Source organism: Eurypyga helias, unplaced genomic scaffold (genome assembly GCF_000690775.1).
Source record: "Eurypyga helias isolate BGI_N326 unplaced genomic scaffold, ASM69077v1 scaffold7382, whole genome shotgun sequence".
In the NCBI taxonomy this organism is placed as follows: domain Eukaryota; kingdom Metazoa; phylum Chordata; class Aves; order Eurypygiformes; family Eurypygidae; genus Eurypyga; species Eurypyga helias.
This window is the reverse complement of record NW_010233991.1, coordinates 144,506-161,327: the sequence shown is the minus strand read 5'-3', so window position 1 is coordinate 161,327 and position 16,822 is coordinate 144,506. Positions and strand designations below refer to the sequence as shown.

The following is a 16,822-nucleotide window of genomic DNA, read 5'->3' as shown; positions in this document are numbered from 1 at the left end:
CTCCGAGAAAATTTTTTAACACTAAATTTTCCATTCCGTTGATATGCAATTCACTGTGTAAGATACAGGGTAAATATGGTTGCTAAGAGCCTTATTTTTGTTATGTTCTATGCTAATTTGAATTGAATGAAGACTGGAGAACTGAGGAGGCTGGTCTTAAAACTCCATTTGCTAAAATTATCCTTGCAGGCTTGGACATAGTTATACTTAGACCAAGTAAATATAAAGAAAAAACATGGAAGTGGTTTTATGATGCAACAGTACTTCCAAGTTTATGAGAGATTTGGTTTGAATATCACTACATTTTAAAAAAAATAATACACTTTAATTAGGCCCAATGAAATATTATATGTGCCCAATAAAAATAATATACAGTATAGATAGCATATTATTATATAACATTTTTTATGTATGCTCTTTCATGTCATAAATCTTCTTTTTCTGAATGTAAAATCAGCTTAGTGCTGACTCAGTTTCAATCCACTTTTTAGTTAAATGATGGTTTCACACAATTTTTTCACAGTTCATACACATAAAAAAGACTATTTCATGCAAGTTATGTTAAAATAATGATTTATCTTTAATTATAGAAATATTTACCTTACATGATACAAAACTGTAGATTATTTCAACTCAGAGATAGAGCACAAAAAGAAGGAAAATACACGTACCTCTCTAAGCATCCGTTTAGTCACAGCTCTACAGAGTTACTGATAAAGTTTCCGTGTCACTCCAGTGGTGTGATTACTCTGTATGGTTGAGTAGTGTCAGAAGTGTTCCTCTTGTCAAAGAGTTTAGGAAAAATCTGATATTCGAGGAGTTTATCTGTATAAATGTATTGCTACAGAGGTATGAGTTGGTGCATTACAAAATCCCCTTTGGGCATATCCATGTTTATAATGTAAAAGAATTTTCTCAAAACTAAAAGTAAAAGCACACTTGGGAAAGTATTTGGATTTTTCTAATGCCATAGGCACCACCTTTCTTCTGGTATAATGATTTATTTTCTGTAAACATGGAAACAGTGGAGTTCCACATTAGCTCACACTAATAAGAAATATGAATTCTGCAGCAAAAATGTCCTGGAGGCCTACATAAAAATTAAAGACATTTAAATGAAGCAAAATCAGTATGTAGTGGATATTAAAAACATATAATCAACCTTTTAAGCACAGAAAAATTAAAGTAAGACAACTTGCAAAGTTGCATTTATTATTTAAACAAAATTAGAGATTTTGGCATAGTTGTAATTTCACAAATTAATATAAAATTGTTTTGATAGTAGTTTCTGAGTGCTCTTGGACTTACTGGAATCTATATGCCTTTTCTCAATAGATCTTATGAATTTAACAAGCTGTAGAAACATACAACTGGTTATTGTTCTGTGTATTCTAAAACCCCATCATTTTGAAAAAAGACAAGAGATGCAGTGACTGTCCCTTGCCTCTACACTGGGTATTGTGTTGGTTCCAGTGTTCAAATAGAAAATGCGGTCAATAAAATTTGATGTGAACAATGCACTGATATTTTTATTTTCTTTTTCGCAGATTAAGATGCTTGGTAAAGCAGCTGGAGAAGGGTGACATTAATGTGGTGGATTTAAAAAAGAATATTGAATATGCAGCATCTGTGCTGGAGGCAGTTTATATTGATGAAACCAGGTAAGTCTGAGGGGAAAAAACCAAAAGGGAAAGTGTGTTGGGAATCACATTTTAGAAATTTTGTCTTTGCATGCAGTTGTAACTGATGTGTGCTGAAGGTCTGCACATCAGAAGAATTGTATGTGGTTCTTAGGTCTTTTAGTGACAAGGTTAAAGCAAGTAAGATTCCAAAGGTCAGATGTAAGCATCGCCTGGAGAGCTTGCCTAGTTCTCATCTCCCTTACTTGTCAAATGTCCACAGTATAAAATCGTAAGAATTTTCTGAAGGATGGTTTTTCTTTCCCCCACAGGCCACATACCAATAGTCATGCTGAGGACTGTATCGTTGAAAAAAATGAGCTGTTTTGGAATGAAATGCTCATGGAGATGAGTCAGAATATTATAATCTGGCCTGTAAATACATAAATTTATGAAAAGCTGTGATTTATTTTATAATGTTGGATGCTTTGTTTATGATTATTGTTACTGGCAGTATCACTGGCACTCATCTTTAATGTGGGTTGACTCCAATTAAATTAGAATTTCTAAGTATTTGGCTTGAAAGAATTTTAAGATACGTGCTATACTGAAGTTGCCTAGCTAACTTACAGTTTTTATTTCAGTGTTATGGCCTCTTTTAAATTTTTTCTAAGCAGAATGCCATTGTAAATATGTTGTCCAAAACTTCTTCAACACAGCTGAAGCACGCAGCATATGTCCTGGTTCCATACTACATTTAAGAAGTTTGCCGTTGTACTGATTATTACATTGACCTAACTCTCTGTGTCTCACCCCCTGCTCCCCTTTGCAAATCTTCGTATTTGATGCAGTGCTTACAATTACTGCTCTTAACTTTTTCCTGTTGCTTTTCCTCTGATGCGTGTGATTCACACAACAAACCTTGCCAGTCAGGAACTTGGAGCATCTACTGTTGGGCAACTACTATGGGCAATCTACTATGGGAAAGCCTACCGTTTGAAAACAAAAGAATGAAAACAATAGCAAATGAAGCTGGTACCAGTGGTCTGTTTTTCAGAGATTATGTTACAGACTGGGTTGGCAGGATCACTTATATTGGTGTCCTGCTCTTAGAGTGCATGCATGTCCTTTTCTGTAAAAAGATTACCTGAGCTGCCTCTCAGCCACATTACAATTCTTAGGGACACTTTCAAAAGTGTTGCTGGTGACCTCAAGTTAAATACACAATCTGAAACGCATTAGGGATCTCAGTGACTTCAAAAGTCCTCGTGTGTCATGAGGATGTTGACATATTCAGATAAATTAAGCTTAACTGAGCAGATTTGGGAAAACCACCATCTTTTGTGACTTGCAAGGAACCTGGGCTTTGTGAGAAAATGGGATGAATTTAATTTAAACATTTTAACATAGTGGTAGATAATGTGGATATACTTATATCAGTTTTGCTGACTGACAAGTTCTTTTACATTGAATCAAGAGTTGATTTATGGATTTACATTAGTTTATGGTCATATTTGTAGTCAAATTGACACAGGTCCTTAGGGAGACAGATAAAAGAAATTTTCAACAAACCTCTTTGGGCTCCATAAAATGTAATTTTTCAGCAGTTGTTAAATGTAAATTTTGTTGGCACACCTCGTGCTCAGGCAGCTTTGGAAGATTGTGGTCCTCTCTCCCCTGTGCTACAGGATATTGTATTGTCACACGTGATCTTTCTAAAACTATACAGGGAAAAGGTAGAGAAATAACAGGTTTTATTTATGGAGTTCTAAGAGTAGACTCCTTAAAACCAGGGATAGGCTGCAGGGATAATCTTCCAAAATTACAAAAAAATGATTTGGGGCAATGACTCAATATCCTATATAAAAGGTCCTGAGCTGATGGAAAGGTGGAAAGCACAGAGAAGTCAGACATACGTTAGTATTGCTTTTCTATGAGCTTAATTATCCATGGCCCCATGTCAATTAATAAGCTTGTTTAACAAGCCCCCTCTTTAGGACTGCTGCAGCTCTCAATGCTCAATAATTACAAACTGCACTAAACACTTCCTTGAGAGAGATCCAGTGCTTGGTAGCTGGAGCAGAGGTTTATTGTCAGCTGAAAACAGTCAGTGAAACTCTCACAGTTCCAACCCCTCAGCAGATCTCCTCTGTGGAAGAGGTTCAAACTTACTTAATAGGTGTTATAAATAATTCTGACAAATCTTGCAGAACTTTCTCCATTAGTACCTGCCACTTGGCTCAAGGTAGTGGAAGAAGGATATTTAGAGTCAAACAGGAAATAAATACAGCCTGATAATTCAGTCATGACAGCTGTTCCATTCCTTGTAAACACAGCTCTTTATTCATGGTAACTGAGATGAAAATAAGTCAAATAAAATCTACATGGAAATTACAAGATTTAAAAAATGTATTCCAAAGCCAAATAAAATAAAAAATAAACTTCTTGTGGAGAAAATTTTTAAATTGTTCTGGATAAAATCAGAATACTTTATTCCAATTATGGTCTTACTACATTTTAAAATGACTTAGTATTTTATAAAATACACTTAATTTCAGGGGGATATTTATCTGTGTAGTTTCAATTCTTACATGATTTTTAGGGTTTTTTTAAGCTGTATAATGCCCTTATAAGAGGATTTAACCTCTTGAGAACTTCTGACTAGAAGAGGCCATGTTCCAGTATGAAGTAGATCTGTTCTATATAGCTGGCAATCGCTTTGAGCATCTTTGATTCAATGATACAAAATAACTGATACAGGTTATTGCTACATTCATGAAGAGAAAGGAAATCTCATTACAGGTAAGTGGTGTTATATCAATACATGTTTGCACAAGATCTCTGAAAACAGTGAAAATATAATGGTAAACACAGTCCTTTTTGAGAAAAAGCTCTTATTTTTAAAAAAGTAGACATTCTGATACGTATAATGTTAGCTGAAAAGGAGGTTGTTAAACCCAAACTTTGTGACTGCAGTTATAATAAACACCTTGGGCCACACTGGGTTTCCGGTGCACTACTCCAGTAATGCACCAAATGTTTCTGTGGATTCTGGCCACTAAAGCAGGGACAAAAATATCTCCAAATCGTAGACAAAAGGAAATGTGATCATGTCATTTGCAAGAGAAAGTTCTGCCATTTCATCTCACCAAATGTCCATATGATCCTTAAAGTGCACCACAGAAGTATTTTGTGCATGGAACATGAATGCGTGTGTCCTGTGGAGTCTATGGAAGAAGAAAGGAGTAAGTGCTTGACTAGATGCTGGTGCTCACAGAGCCGTGTGTCATGGAAGTGTGAATGGAGCCTAGCAACAGCCCAGCCACTAAATGCAATTCTCTGGTTTCCTGGAGATCCTGAAGTGAGGAACAGTCAGTCTGTTGTAGGGCAGCTTTCAGTACACAGTTTTGGTTATGTTTGAAAGCTGGAGAAGGCTATTCCCTGTTGTTCTCAAGATTTTTACTACTGTAACAGAACCCAAGTCCATGGCAGCTCCTCCATCTTAGGCTAGTAATTAATATCTCAAAAAAAAAAGAAAAAGAAAAGAAAGAAAATAACTGGGATACTTATTTGCTATCCCCGTGCTTTCTTTCACTCTCTTCTAGACACCAGTTAGCAGCTAAATGAGAATAAAAGTCAGTGAAGGCTCCATCTTTTATCTTTCTTGTATTCTTTCATTTCCACAAGCCATATTTTAGTATTGGCGTTGCAAGGCTCTAAGCTATCTGAGTACCTCACAGCAGGAGTCTGCTGCTTGACATCACAGGACCTTTTGCATTCCGTTCCCACTCCAAGCATACATCTGGCTGACACGTACTTTCATTGACTGTAAAACTCTGGTTATGCAAGAAACTGTGCTAATTCAGATAACCATCAGGATAACCAGCATAGATGGTCACACTGGCAAATCTCTTTGCACGTGCAAGGGTTGAGAAAGTTAAAACTCTTATATCAAAGAAATGTAGATTTTAAAAAAATTTTTAAAGAGCATATATTCCTAATCTCTCTACCTGAAAAGGCACATAAATATGTTAATTTATACATGAAGGTAACCATTTCATTTACAGAACATTTACAGTGGGGCATTCCATCAATGATGTAACTTATTTTGAAGAACCTAGACAATATTTCTCCTCAAAATTAGCTTTTTGGAAAAAAATCTGGGAATATTAAAAATGGGATGCCCTATTTGGTAATTATGGTCAGTATGATTCCTCTCTGAGCTGTTTTAGTTGAGGAGAGATTGGAAGAGGCAATTACTTAAGCATGAAGTTAAATCATAATCTTGAATATTCAGTCAGGTTTGCTGTGAGGGTGTATTGTTGTCGTCCCTAGCCAACCAATGGCTAAATGTACTTTGCCTGGAGTTTCTTTGTCAGCAACATATGTACCATTTGAAGAAAATAATTCAGTTCATCCATTAAGGGAATCTACAAATGATACTTCTGTAAAAGCCACTACTGAGAAAAAGCTTATTGTGTTGAGATTAATTCAGTACATTCCACCCTTATGAAAGCTTAGAATAAACCTTTAAAATCTTTTCTACTAAACCAAAGTTGGTTTGGTTTTTTTTTTTTTTTTGGTGAGAGGGAAGCTTACAACAGCATCAAAGTTATATAAAAAATACACTTATAATCACTGAAAATCTGTTAAATTCTGACTAAAACTCTTCAGTTCACTTAGGATATTTAATAAATGTCCTGCATTCCCTTTTCTGAAGTTATTGAATTTTTCTATCTCAAAGTTATTGCTGTTAATTCGAGTTATGCACTGAGATAGTCCTTGCCATGTAGACCTTCCAGAATACCACATTAAAGCAATTGAATTTAAAAAAGGAAAATACACAGCTCACAGCTGTTCTCCTGAAAAATGGTATTTTTTAATCATGAATATCCTGCCCTGAATCTTAAGACTGTTGTTGGCCTTTGGTGTGTATGTCTATGTTTCTGAAGAGGCCGTACATATCAACAAGTGAATGTTTCCAGTATGGTCCTGACTCCATTACTTATCTGCCTCTGTAATAACTGTATTTCATCCAGAGTCTTTGCCATTTATTGTGACTAATGGGCAGTTCTTAATATGAGGACAGTTCTTTTGAGAATGTGCTAAATTTTAAGAGTACAACATGTTGGTAAATTCATCATTTCCTTTATAAAGACCTAAAAGGCACCTCAATAATTTTTGCTTTTTGTCCTCACTGGGAGTCAAGAGAATCTTTTAGTGGGTGTTAGTGGAAATTGTGGTGGACTTCAGAGGATTTAAATATTGATGGAGTATATTGATTCATGCTCATTCAGGAAGACAGTGAGACTAGAACACAGATAGTTGAAAAAAATGTGATTTATCTATTTGGACTATAAATTCTTTACCTTCTGCATTCTAGACTTAGCAGAGGACTTGGATCAATTCACTCTTAAGTGGTTGATCATTAGCTTGATTTATTCACTAAACAGTAAAGAGCTAATACTTCCGCAATCTTTCCTCTGGAAATCTTTCACCGTCTCTGTTAGGCAGCATGACTGATCAGCGCTGATGGGTTTTTTTTTTTTTCCCCCCCCTCCCCATAGACAGTATCTAATTTTTTTAAAATTTTATTTTCTTTCTTCTTCTCCATAGTATATCTGATGCATTCCTAAGGGAAAAGAAATGTACTTCTGACTAGTCCATTACTCTATTTAAAATTCTGATTAAATGAAAAGAGAGCTAGAAATTATCACTACTTGAATTCTGAAAAATTATTCTTGGCAAAAAACACAATACTGTGTCAAGAAGATCAGGTTATTAGTTACTATGACTGCAATATTAATTGATTGCTAAGCTGAAATGCCATGGGCCATATCTTACTTGTTCCCACAACTGTCAATGGGAGTTCCACTCATGGAACAAATAGAATTAAATAACTCAAGCCTCCCCCTCTCCTTCCCACGCATCTCTCTTCCTCATATTGCATCTACTTAATAGGCTAATGATGTATGAGCAAAATAAGTGTATGTAACACTGAAATTCTGACTTTGTGTTGAAAAAAGTAATTTCACTGCTATACTCTGTTAGAATTTTTTTTTCATTAGCATTTTTCAGTGTTGCTTGGCTTTAGGGAAGAAAAAATTAAAGTGTGGGCCTTGGTATATTAACATTGATTTAATTCAACTAGGATATTGGAGTTCATGCCTACCAGTTGAGTGGGATTGATCTCAGTAGAGTTTTACTTTAAGGCTGACTTTGTGGAACAACTATGTAGCTTTAAAATAGAAAGTAAAGGCACATCATCTCTGATCTTCAGTGTGGTTGATTTGGAGTATGAGGGTATGGATCTTGCAGTCACTCCACTCCAAATATTTTCTAAGCCAGAGGTTCTAGCCTTGTCTTAGGCAGCTATGGTCACTTGTTATTTTGCTCATTAATGTATCTAATGGCAATTTTGAACCTATATAGAAGTTCACATATTGCAAAATGTTGTGAAATTGTATTACAATTTACAAATTTAATTTTATAATTTGTAATTACAAATTGTATTGTAAAATCTTGCAAAAATACCTGTAATGTTTGGTAGCAAGTTCAGTGGTCAAACTATCTTTGTCTTTGTTTTGAAAAAGTCTTCTGATACTATTTCACCTTTCCTCCCTCTTTTTTAAAAATTTAAAATATAGGTGAATAATCACCTATAATAACAATTTACCTGTTCACCTGTGATTCATGAAGTGGCAACTTAGATCAAGATGTCTACACAGCAGTAGAATTACAGAACACAGAAATTATAAATTTATTTTCCATTTATCGGGGCAATATTAACTTTAATTAGGCAAAAACCAAACACCATTAGTTTCCCAAATAAAAACGTTCTGAATATACATTTTGGATTGTTATGTTTTTTCCCATGAAGTGTAAGCAATGTTGTATTGTAGAATTTATTCAATTAAATGATGATATTATGATGCTCAATGATTTCATCAGAGTGACGTCACAATACATCTCAAACAGTCAACCTGTGGTGCAGTTAAGTTGTGAGCAACAGCAGTAGTAACAGCAAGAAGGAGAGGCACACAGGGGCTCTGTGATTTACTTGATGCTTTCACTGCAGTGATGTACATCAGTAGACTGGGGGCCAGCAAACAAGCTGCAAAATGGTTCGACATAAGAACAAGATCCATGTAAAAAAATATAATGGTGGCAAATCAAAAACTGGTATTCATTGGGTGAGAAAGAAAATTTCAGCTATTATTATAATGTAAGTGCTGAAGTACTGGTTAATGTGTAAAAGTTCTGATACTTCACTATTCTTTTAATTTATATTAAAAGTAAAATTTATATATATATGTTCATTTTGTAAATAGTAAATAATATTACTGATGAAAACAGTTTGATATTTTTATGTCTTGACTTATAAATTTGCTTTATTTGAGTTATTTTAAAGAGGCATTTTCATAGTCAGTGAGTAAAAGGTGAATAATTAGCTGTATTTCACAGAATCCACAATATTGTGTATGTATACGTATATATGCACAACCGTGGAAATAAAATGGAAATAGTATATTTTATTATCAAGGTAGAAATAGATGAATAGAAGTTGATAAAAGTTACAGGCTATGAAATGAGTGGAATATTGGAGTCTAAGAATTTGTGAAAATTAAGCATAGTTTGTGTCATGCAATATATGGCCTTGTTTCCCATCCTAAATAAAATTACTATCAAATTATGCATCCATTAAACATCCATTTATTCAGGCGTGTAGACCCGTGTATGAGCTCTGTCCCTGTTAATCACAGAAGAATGGCAGTCATTAGCGAATTTATTCAAAGGCCATTTCTATCAATGCATATGTTATGAGTAATTTTCTTCAATATGAATCTTATTCTTCAAAAGGTCAGGAAAGTGTATAAAATAGACAGTTACGAGATGAATGACTAGCTCTTGTTTCCTCTCCTTAAATGTCGTTTCAGTTAGACTTCTGGAAGAAACTGATGCTTTTTGAGAAGTTACTAAAGTTATGTGTTGAGGGGTCTGTACGAGCTTGTACTCGCTAAGGATTGTGCTTACAATGTAATGCTAGCTAATGCCCATGGTCCTTTTGCTGCTGGAATAATTTCATCTCATTTGAGTAACAGTTGGACTGGTTTCAAAAATATGTTTTAGGGATTATGAGGTTTATTCCTGATTATACTACAAATACATCAAATGTCAAATATTCCTCAGAAATATTAATGCACCAATCTCTCCAGGGATATTTAATAACAGTTTCAGACTAGTAGAGATTTAAGTGGACTATAACATAGTCTTTAATTTAGGGAATAAAATCAATTTTACAGCCTTTGACCTATGGCCCATCTCAGCCTTGGTTCAGTTTTGCAAGATAATTTGCCTAAATCCTTTTCTCTACACAAGTCCTGCTCCTCCAAAATAAATTACTGACTTTTGGCCTGTGTCCCACTGTCAGAAAATCTCATCATTCTTGCCCATTCTGCTCCTCTTGCACTCTGTGTTGAAGAGCCTTCCTACTCTGATAATTCTATGGCCCTAAAAAATAGGAATGTTTCTGCTTTTCTTTCAGTAAAGGGTGGTGCTACTGGGGACATGTGACGGATATTTTTTTAAACCCCAGTAGAAAAGTCTCACACAATATGCTGCCAGCCAGATGAGCTGCTGAAACTGTGAACAGCATAGATGAGCACAAATATACTATGCTCACTGTTCACCAATAATTTATATAACACTTCTGGCATCAGGCTTCCTACTGGCATCTTCCTCTAATCCCTCAGATAGTATTCGATTTACGTGGGGATTCCTTTGGACTGTCCTGTATTCAGGCTTTTTTCACTGTCTATGTTCCATTCCTCTATATGGCTGAGAAGACCTGGATTAGGCAAGGTTTTGACAAAGCGAAACAGAAAGTGAAAGGTGTGAAAGAGCTGCTGAATAAATATGATGAGAGAGTGTGCAAACAGGGCAGAGAGTCAACAGAGTTATCATAAGAGTAGAAAGAAAAGACAGCGACAGAGGTGACAACATGAAAATGGAAAAGGAAGTGATAATTCTCCTCTCCCAAATACCCATCTGCAAATGCTGTTAGCCAAATTCCCACCAAATACATTTCCCAGGAATCCTGTTCAGTCAGGAGGGGAGACCAAGGTTTTAATTAATCAAACGGACCGCCTGATAAGAAAATCACACTCTGTAATGGAGTTCATGTCAGCCACTGTTTTACGTGTCTCCTCAGGGTTTTCTAACTCACTGATTACACTTCAGTCCACCAAACCTGTGGCATCCTTGTAGAAAAATCTTCAGTTGCCTTCACGTGGATATCTTGCCTTTGAGTATCTGTTACATTCTAGAGCAGTGGGAGAGAGGGAAGGTATCTGCTGTACTCAGCATCCCAGTGGTCTTGGTATGTCTACTAGAGGAGACATGTAGTGATGTGCTGAGTCAATTCAACCTATGCTGCTGTTAAATTTTGTTAGCTGTTCACCTGTCCATGCTCCTTTTTACTTCAGTCTGCCATCTTCTTGGTTACCTTGTGTTAATTTTTTTTTGTAGAAAGCTTTTGGACACTGAAGATGAGCTTTCTGACATACAGTCGGATTCGGTCCCGCTGGAAGTGCGGGACTGGTTAGCTTCTACATTTACAAGGGAAATGGGAATAGTGAAGAGAAGACCTGAAGAAAAGCCCAAATTCCGAAGCATTGTGCATGCTGTACAAGCTGGGATTTTTGTGGAAAGGTGAGAGCTCTGTTTTCTCATTACAGAAAGTACCGCATTTAACCACACTGCCTGCTGTTGACGATCCCGTAAGTGGTGCGATGCAACTGAAGCAATCTTTGAGGCAGATTTTAGGTTTCAATTTCTGCAATTGCTCTATTTTTCTATACTGAAATCCAGATGAAACCTCTGAATTTGTAATGAAATCTCCTGGACTTTGGAAGATGCTGGGAAAGAGCTTTATGGCTTTGAAACTTCTACGCTAAAATATACCAATGAGTGCACTGACATGAAAGAGCAATGTACAGGCAGAGGGGCTTTTCTCATAAATTCATAAAAGATTTATGTCATATTTGGGATCAGACTCTTAAATAGCTTAGTGTTATTTCACAAACTGTGTAAGATGAATTAAAGAGGAATTGCTCCAGTACTTTTTGCAGGAGTGCTATTCCTTAGTATCTTTTTTTTTTCAGGATGTATCGAAGAACTTCGAGCATGGTTGGTTTGGCTTACCCAGCAGAAGTGATCGTAACATTTAAGGTGAAATAAATTTAATCGTTGTGGAATTTGAATGTATTTGTACTCATGTTTAGTGACTTTTAGGGTGAAACAAATATATTCTTCTACTGAATGTGCCCTAGCCTTAGTACTACAGACCTAAGCACACAGAACAGTGTGGGGGATTTTTTGTTAAAAATTCACAAAAAGCATATGATTTTGTTTATTGTTTCACTGATTACCTGTGATTTCATTTAGATGTTATTAGAGCAAAAGGATGAAATTCGTATGGAAGTTTTTATAGAAATGTGAGACATGGTTTTATCAGCTCCCAGTGGTATGGTAATTAGTGTCACAGAGAGCAACATTTGTTTCCTTTTTAGGAAAGAAAAAGGAGAAGTAGTATGGGGATAGATCTAACAAAAGAAGCTGCAGCTTATGAATTAAGTGCAGTATTTGATTTGAAGGTATTACTCTAGTTCACCTGAAAGGCTATCTTTTATAGTAGTCAAGTTCCTATGGCTATGTATGCAATTAAAAAATGGTGTTTCTTGAGAATGTGGTACCTCACCTTTTCCCCTGAAAGTCAAACACTGTTCTTGAATTGCTATATGGCTATAGTGTTAATGACATTGCATACCAGCCTATTTAAATGATGGGTATTGACATTAGCTCCATGAGGTTCCATGGACAATTTGTATGCAGAAAATTAAGTTTGAAAGATTGAGACCTTTGATTTGAAGCATACAAAGTTGCATAGGTCATGTTACAAGTGTTTTATTCATAACTGGCACAACTGTTTTTATTGTTAATATTGAAAATAGTTATTAATGTAATACCTGCAGCTTTTTGCAGGAATTTGAAAGACTTGGACAATAAAAAAAGACCAAACTCTCCCCCTTCCCTCCAAAAAACCCCAAGTGATTAACTGGAAACCTACTTAAACAGATGGAAATGTTATGTTGTTTTGTTTTTTTTTCCCCTCCCCTCACCTACAGGATGTTGATAAATGGTCTTTTGACGTATTTGCCCTAAATGAAGCAAGTGGAGAGCACAGTCTGAAATTTATGATGTATGAGCTGTTTACCCGATACGACCTTCTGAGCCGTTTCAAGGTCAGAAACTAGCCACAAATAAAAATATGTGTGCAAAAATACCTATGTCAAGTTTAAAATACAAGGAAGCCAGGATATGTTTAAATGATTTTTTTTATTGTACAGTGCAGTGCAGAATTTCAAAGAATATGGCAAATTGTACATTGCAATATACTAATAGTTCTACCAAATGGAACTTCATCCAAAGCATGCAGATTTTCTGAAATCCAATAAATGGAAAGCTGTGTAGACCTATGTCAAGGCAGTTGGAGATGGGATTTTGCTCGTGAGCAGCTAGATTCTGTAAGCATTAAACCAACAGATTATGTATACAGCCTATTTACTCAGCAGTGCTGAATCAGTGTCCCAGCTTCATGGAACAAAGATTCCTAATAAGGCAGAAGAGTGTAGTTAGTCCTAGGAACTTTTTTGGTGGTCTAGACCATAGTATGTTGCCCACAAGTGTGCAGGGGTTTCAGCCGAACCACCTTCTCCTAACCAGCTTGGGGGTTATATAATGAGAAGGCTGCTTTTCCATGTGATTTCATGGTGTTGCAATACAATATGGAGTACTTACAACCAGCTTTGAAAGGCTGAGATAAAAATTGGATGGAAATGCCGCATTTATCATTATAATAGTACTGAATGAAAGTTTCATTGTAGTTTCAAAATCTCTCCAATGGAAAACTCCATGCTCCTTTTGAAGAGCCTGCCTCATCCTGAACTTGGCTTGAATATTTTAATTTTAACTGATAACCCAGGCTTGCTTTTCTCATCAAGTTTCTCCCTTCAGGCTCTGGGTGCTTGAAGTCAGAAACACACCAGGGCTACTGTTAAAACCAGTCAAAAGGTACACAATGTTACTGGCTCAGTGGGCTTAAGACAATTCTTAGTCCCACTGTTTACTTTGTAGGGCTTCTACATAAACAAAAAATCTTAAGGAAAATGTTGTTTCATTATATAGGAAAATAAATGGGACTAGGTAGTACCTGTGCTTCATACATTGTCTGGAGGAAGAGAAGGAAGGGAAGTCATACTATGAGATTCAAGGGAAACATGTCTCAGGCAAGGTAAAACTGGAGAAGAAAAAGAGAAGATGCTATTGTTAGACTCCTATCTGTCATGCCTTTATTATATGAGCAATCATATGCATTCCTGGTACAGACAGACAGAGATAGCTTGAAAACTGGTTGATAGCTCTGAAGTCTCTTGTACACTAACCACATGCTGTGCAAGGTGTACGTAGAAGGATATAACATCTACACGAATGGGGTGAAAACTCCCTGATGCATGTAAGATATTAGATCTTTACATTTTATTTGCTCTTTTTTTTTTGTTTGTCAACTAAATTCTGTGATACATTTATTGCATGATTAACTTTGCAACTGTTGCAGGAAAAAACCCATGTATTTTAATTTTTGCTTCCCCCCAGATCCCTGTTCCAAATCTTATTTCGTTTGCTGAAGCTCTTGAAGTTGGTTACAGCAAATACAAAAATCCATATCACAATTTGATCCATGCAGCTGATGTTACTCAAACTGTGCATTACATAATGATTCACACTGGTATCATGGTAAGAAATACTGCAAAGTTCGATTTAATTCTTTTCTCAGACTCTGCTGTTTTGGATAACTGTGTATGTGTGTCTTTTCTTAAGGAAAAAGCTCACTTGAAAATTGTGAAAAAAGAGATTCCAAACTACCCTTTAGGCTGTGAACTTTATATCATTTTAGCAGTTCTTTCAGGCTGGAGCTCTCCTGATGCAGAGTCAAAAAGGGGAAAAAAGTCCTCCTTAAATCCTTTTTGCTTTTCATTGCCTGGGCTTGGGTACTATGTGTCATACTGAGAGATACATTTGCAGGAGTGGGCAGGTGAGAATTTTTTGCTTCCACATCAGAGCCTGGGAGGTGTGATGTGGCAAGGAAGCTTTCTTATATGCTGAGGTTCTGGCCATTGAAAGATGCACTGAATCAGTGCAGGCTTACTCAATACTCTGCAGCTGTTTTTTCTTTTAGTTTATGGACCTTATTTAGGACTGGTCTTGCATACTGTATGTGCCGGTAGTAGGCAAGAGTTTGCATTTGCCTTTCACTTTTGCAGTATCCCAGTATTTATTTGTATTTGTTTTGGGAACTCTAGAGAGTCTGTGCAAGCGTTTTTACTCTAAACACTTACCTTAGTTTTAATACCAGTAGTGGGAGTCTCCTTACTGTCAGCTTGCTAGACATTAGTAAATACTGACTGAAAGAAAACAGACATCTCTGTCAATGGCCTTTTGATGATTTGTGTTCACTACAAATGCACTTGTTTCCAAAAAAAAAGTGCGAAGTGATAGTGATTGATTTCTGTTTGCAGAGGCATGAAACAATTCCATAAGACTTTTGGAAAGGAAAATTTTAGAGCTGACTCTAAATGTTTGTTTTCCAGTATATACATAATAAATGACAGTCATTCACTTATGTTAAACCTTGCCTTTGGCTTCTGTGGAGGCAAGAACAAGTCCATAGGCATTGCAGGGTTTGATTCTACTGCTTGAAGGTAGTTTTTTGCTTCTATGGAACAAGTTTTTAAAGCTACATTTTAACACAAGTGCTATTTGCAGAGTGAAGCCTGGAGTCTTCACCAGCCAAGATTCCTTTTTGCATTGATATGTTTTCTTCAGAAAGAACTTCTATATCAGACTGAGGCAGAAGCTAGACAACTCTTGCTAAGATGATTCCAAACCAAAGTTGGTGTATGCGATGTTCACCTATCAAAATAATATTTTAATAAAATAAAAAGCTTGAAGAGATTAGGTCATGGTTCCCATCTGTCATGGTTTAACCCCATCCAGCAACCATGTACCACACAGCCGTTCACTCACCTGCTCCCCTCCCCAAGTGGGATGGGGAGAAGAGCCAGAGGAAAAGACAAGGAAGCTCATGGGTTGAGATAAGAACAATTTAATAATTGAAAATACATGAAATAAAATAATTATACTAATCATATCAAAAATCCTAATAATACTAATATTACTACTACTAATATGTAATGAAAATAATGAAAAAAAAAATATCAGGGAGCCCAAGAGCCAGAGCCCCAGAGGCAGACCAAGCCCGAGAGAGAGAGAGAAGGACCCTGGGCCTGCCCCCCAGCTTATATATTGAGCATGGTGGTTTATGGCATGAAATAGCCCTTTGGCCAGTTTGCATGCACTGTCCTGACTGTGTCCCGTCCTACCTTCTTGTAGAGAAGAAGCTGGGAACACAGGTGCAATATCAGAAACTGGAAATGTCCTTGACCTGATGTAAATATTCCTTAGCATCAACTAAAAGCATTAGTATGTTATCAGTATTCTTCTCAACACAACCAAAACATAGCTTCATACTAGCTACTGTGAGAAAAACTAACTCCATCCCACCTAAAGCCAGCACACTGTTCTACCATTGCCTTCTGCTGTAAGATCAACTGCAAGCGTTAAGTGATGTGAGACACGTCTTTGTTGCAAGTATAAACCTGGATCAGCAACTTAACAAGGAGGAAAATCACTTTGTTGTATTATACGTTGTAAATATCCCTTTGGCCTTTTGCAACTGTGCCCCTTCAAAAAAGACAGTAACATCCAGATTTTTCTTTGTGATGCCAGGACAAGGTTCCGACTTCTAGAGCTAGCCTAGTCAATTTGGGATGTTTAACTATTGATGAAACAACTTGGCAACACACTTCGTACATCTCTGAGCACTGCATGAAGGAACTTGTTTTGTGTTTGTATATTTGCTATTCCAGCAAGTGCATACGAGAATGAGAAAGAGAAAGACCTCTTCTGCTGGTGCACAACTCAAGTTTTACAATTTTAGCATCTTAGCCTTGTAACTGCATTTTGGTGTGATTTGGACAATTATTTTCAGAAAACCTTAGACTTTATTCCTATTACTTTGCTGT

At 36.3% G+C, this 16,822-nt stretch overlaps 1 protein-coding gene across 1 annotated transcript in view; it reads left to right on the top strand.

Annotated features, from left to right (window-relative positions):
- Nucleotides 1-1,547: 1,547 nt before the first annotated feature.
- The window catches only part of PDE1A (phosphodiesterase 1A, calmodulin-dependent), a gene marked incomplete at its 5' end in the record, with an annotated part of 48,610 nt that continues 33,335 nt past the window's right edge, over nucleotides 1,548-16,822 (top strand). The window contains 5 exons of the mRNA XM_010161887.1: nucleotides 1,548-1,661; nucleotides 11,148-11,330; nucleotides 11,783-11,849; nucleotides 12,806-12,922; nucleotides 14,334-14,474. Coding sequence (XP_010160189.1) covers nucleotides 1,548-1,661; nucleotides 11,148-11,330; nucleotides 11,783-11,849; nucleotides 12,806-12,922; nucleotides 14,334-14,474 — 622 coding nt within the window. The remainder of the gene's footprint in view (nucleotides 1,662-11,147; nucleotides 11,331-11,782; nucleotides 11,850-12,805; nucleotides 12,923-14,333; nucleotides 14,475-16,822) is intronic.